The 4726-nt window shown below is 37.8% G+C and overlaps 1 protein-coding gene across 1 annotated transcript; it reads right to left on the reverse strand.

Annotated features, from left to right (window-relative positions):
- Positions 1-1701, reverse strand: LOC111325871 (uncharacterized). The gene has a single exon (XM_022929784.2). It carries the CDS (start codon positions 1503-1505, stop codon positions 765-767), a length of 741 nt encoding a protein of 246 aa, XP_022785519.2. The 5' UTR covers positions 1506-1701; the 3' UTR covers positions 1-764.
- Positions 1702-4726: the final 3025 nt, after the last annotated feature.

Here is a 4726-nt window from a genome sequence, read left to right on the forward strand (position 1 = left end):
TCCGAGGATCCATTGTAAGTTTAATTTCATAATTTTTTGCGGATAGGATGACCCTAAACCGGTCCGTGATCACAAAAATATTTACATAGGGGGCTAATTTTCATGTTTCTTTGTGTTTTGTCAAACTTTAGTTCACATCAATAAGGTGAACTTTGGCCTTTAGCCTCCAGTTTGAAACAGTAGAATACAGCGCATCTCTTTCTGTCGTGGTAGTATATTACACGCTTTCGGCAAACAGCTAAAGATTAAATTCTTTGCAAATTTGAAATTCAAATGAACCCAGTAATATTTGTTGTTTAGAGATAGTATAACATTAGCATCTTTGCATCGTTTCCGGAGTACGGCTTAATCGCACTTTCTTGTCTATTTTTTGTCGCAGTATTTTTGGCACTTATCTGATACACCTCTTTTTCGAATTATAAATATTCCTTTCCGTTTTTATGCCACAATGCACAAACATATTGCCATCCTGTTCCACTCTTAAAGAACATACGCATTAGGTACTGTACACAAACCTGACACGTACTTCTACTTTTGTGCTTGTACTTTCAAAAAAGCGCTTCCATGTTTTACATATGTTTTCTTTTGATCTAAGCCAAATGCTGGAAAATTTTCAATTCAATCGAGTCTTCCTATTGAACTTTATTCAAAACCTATTGGTGCTCGGCTTCGAAAGGAAAGAGTCTTTGTAGATAACCGTAGAAATTCGCCAATGAATTACAATAGCCCTGTTATTGTTTGGCGAAAATTTCCCTGTTCGAATTCTACATCTGATGAATTGGATGGAATATGTTTTCCGGTCCTTTATCAGATCTAGTGTCTTCCATCCTTCTTGCGAGCATTTTCTCCAGATCTAGACTAGGTCGGGAAACTTTGAGTTTCTTTTTCAAACTACCACGGTAAATTTTGTTTCTTTTCCTCCTGGCCTCTTTGTCACTTTGATCTTTGACCAAGTCTGGTAGCCGAATGGAATGTTTTTCCGCAACGTCTAAGTTTTCATCAGAGTTCGCTTCCAAAAGTTCGGTTTTGCACGAATAGAACTCTCGCAGTTCATCATCACTTGAGCTATATAAGTCAAATCCTTCGTCGCTCCCTCCAAGAGTAACATATAACCTATCTTTGTCGAATCTGCTTTCATCTTCCCTTTCCGATGGGTTCTGACTTTGACTTAAACCCCGTTTGCTGTTTCGAACCTTAATGATGCGTACCTCACTGACAAGCGGAGGCGATTTCCTGTGAGTAAGATGCGGCAAATTGCGACTTGCGACGCGCGGCTTATTTGCTTGACCCGTGCGTCTTTCGGGTTTGCCTCTTACGCGCGGCCTTTCGCAGATAAGCCAAGCTCTGTGGTGTTCTGTGAACGCTACATCACTAGCGCTGTTGTTTGCAGCAAGCTGCGAACCAATTTTTTCAGCTCCGTAAACTAAACCCTCCTCGATCCGCTGTCTTCCAAACTTTTCAGTCAGTTTATCGACACGAGTTACCTCAGCTACTAGTGCAGCCATGAAAAATCTGCAGGTCAGTCTGTAGTATTTACCCTTTCATACACCGTCAGTGTGTACTGATCGTTTCATCGCATTTCGTGTGGAGAGCGACTCACTCTTTCGATGTAACTGCATTTAAAAGATGACCGTCCCGATGGGGAAGCAGTGAGCAAACTTCATGATGTTTTCGTATTGTCGATATGACAATGATAGTATTTGTGATTAATTCAAAAAGAGTGAAGTGATGGACAAAGCGCTAGTTTCTTATTGGACGAGATTATTTTCCATCCCGTGCTTTAATTACACGCAAAATAATGAATATGAAAATTTAATGACCGAAATCTTTTATTTTCTCAGCGAGCTCTTAAACCTTTCTAACCGAACAAGCGGCCTCGTAATAAGACTTGGTTTACTCGAGAAATTACAGCGGATTAAAACCACTGGAAATTTTTCCTTTTCATTGGAGATATGAATGATAATATATGACAGTGTAATTTTTTTAAGACAATCCTTTCCGCCGGCTGCCTTAAAATGCCACAAAAGAATAGCAAGGTTGTATTATTTTCTCCGTTTCCTCATTTGAAACGCTGTAATAACATTCAAACATCTCGGAAAACGATAACACGATCATGTTGATCAACGTTTGCAAAAAGCCGCTCACGGAAGGAAACATAAATTGCTTACATTTACTTTCCCTGCAGCATGCGGCAAAAAAAAAGAAAAAAAAAAAGAAAAAGAAAAGAAAAAGAAAGCTTAGTGACAATAAGCAACTTGAGGAAAATCCAAGCCCTGGAAAGCAATGATGGACGCTTCCTGCGGTCTTTTTTACTACGTACGTGGTCATGCTAATTTTGTTTAATTTTTTTCCCGCCATTATTTGACTTGCCTGGCGCCGTTTCATGCTGTTTGAACAGTGGAATATTGGGGCGCCGTTTAGTTTATTAAAGTGTCTATTCACAACCCTAAGATAGATACTTTTGCCGTCACATTTTAACCTTCAACCGTCGCTCGTTCCAAGAGGCAATTACAATTCCCCAAAGGGGGAAAATGCACTCGTTTTGTTAATCTTTCTTGATGGATGTTTAATGTTTTGTTCACTTTGCCGCTGGATGAATCTCCAAGAAAAACCATGAACTGCCTTGATGTAACACAATTTAATATCGCATCTCACTGTTTTTCAAGTTCGTGTATCAAATTCTTATCCACATAGAAGCAATCACTGAAAAAAACCAATACTTTGTAAGTGTACGAAACTCTCCAATTTTGATCCGATAACTTGACAGATGCTAATGGGTTAAAAGCTTTTAAATAAGTCATAAAACGTTCATTCGAAGGGGGAAACTGTTTTGCTAGTGCTTAACTTTAAATGCTCCGCCGCCATCTCCTTTTTAGTTTTCCAAGTTGACAAAGGAACTGAATTGCAAAGTTATGCGACTAAATGCAATGTGAAAGAGGAAAATCGTCGCACCACTCAGTCAAGACTGTCAAGTTGCATTTATAATTGTATTGGAATAACATTTATGATAGCTGAGTGAATCTACAGAATTAACCGTGAACGAAATCAGTTCAAAATACCAATTAAGTACAAAAGTGCCTTTCCTACAAGTTGTTATCATGCATGTTTTGCGAGACTTGAAATAGCAAGTGCAATCGAATTTATATATACAGCTTACTGTAGTTTTTTTTTTTCTTTTTTTTCCTTCAGGTATAGCTTGTTATAGCGATAATCGATTATTTCAGTCTGCCAACATGGATGTGCGGGTTTATTCTTTTGCTAATCTATACCATCTTCATGTTTCAAATTCATTCAAGGCACTTGAGTCACCATTTTCGCTGAAAGTGGTTGAATCTCAGCGTGATCTTAGTATCACTGGCGCGAAAACTGAATATGGTATGACATCTTGCATAACAGGTGCAAACAAAAACAACTTGGAATTTCAAATAACGACGTGAACTGAATTTGAAGGAGAGATGTTACCCGCTGATCCTACGCTGTTTGCGAAACATGACTTGAGCCTGAAACTTGAAGTTCAGTATTCAGTTTCTTTTTCTTTTTCTTTTTTTTTTTTTTTTTTAAAGCTAGGAGCTCACTTCAATAGCTGGATAATGCATATGTCTCGCGAACAATGATTATGAAACCTCTTTGATTTGACAACCGCGGTTTTGCCCGATGTCGTTGAGCATTGGGGCTGTCGACTAGTAATTCTTTAGGGATTCGTTTCTATTGTGAGAAAGAGGTACGATTTTGGCGCTCACGTTAGTGAATTACTCAGTTACTTGAGTATTTGCATTTAAACAAATAAGACGAAATAAATGAAACGATCTAGACGTGCTTCAATTGAAACAAAGTCAATCTATTTCTATTTCATATGAACAAATTTATACCCAGGAGTCGGTGTATATGCCCGAACCTCGAAGCCTTCGGTATGTACTAGAAACAAGACAAAAAACGATAACTTTATCAAACATACACGATGGCCACACCTAACTACCTCTAAGTCATACATAGACCAATATATAAATAAATATTTAAAACTGGCCGGAACTCAGGAAACTCGATAAAGTTAGAGAGAGACACGCATCTATCTGCACAATCAACAGCCGTTACCAGTTACCAATAGAATTACATAAGCCCATAGAAATGTGTATACAAGCCTTTGGAAACTTAATAAAAGAACAGACTTTTTGGAAGTATTTAATTTTTAGCCAAGTTAAAGGTTAGCAGAGTAATTAGAATCTTCTTTAAACGGTGCACCGAAGTGATCGAATATTGAGCTGTTTTCATTTGTGTGGCGCCACTCTGCCGGTCACTTGTAGCGCTGTTTATTTTCTTTTGTTTTACTTTTAATTACTAAGGGGGAGAAAATATCGCATTTAACCACGGAGGATCCAGCGCTGATGAAGGGCCGTGGGAATTTCTCACAGCGTATAAAGAAATCAAAAAATATATACACTTATTATTATTTTTAAATGTTTACATATATGTATATATATGTGCGAACAGTCTCTACCCGGCGTAAATTTAATCCATTGCTCAAACTCTTTTCCTAGTTGGAAGAATGTTTGCCACTACATTCAACCTATAACTTCATTATAGCTGAAAGCATTGAGGAATGGCTATAGGTATTGATCACACTGTGATTTGTTTCGAAAACAGGGTATCTCCTGCGTTTTCCAATCACATAATTACAGGGAATATAACATTTATCAAATCTTCAACTCTTATCTTGACTCAAAAAATG

Source organism: Stylophora pistillata, chromosome 8 (assembly GCF_964205215.1).
Source record: "Stylophora pistillata chromosome 8, jaStyPist1.2, whole genome shotgun sequence".
Lineage (NCBI taxonomy): Eukaryota > Metazoa > Cnidaria > Anthozoa > Scleractinia > Pocilloporidae > Stylophora > Stylophora pistillata.

What these genes read in the sequence shown, in the direction of transcription:
- LOC111325871 (XM_022929784.2), bottom strand. Translation starts at nt 1,505, where the DNA reads ATGGCTGCACTAGTAGCTGAGGTAACTCGTGTCGATAAACTGACTGAA.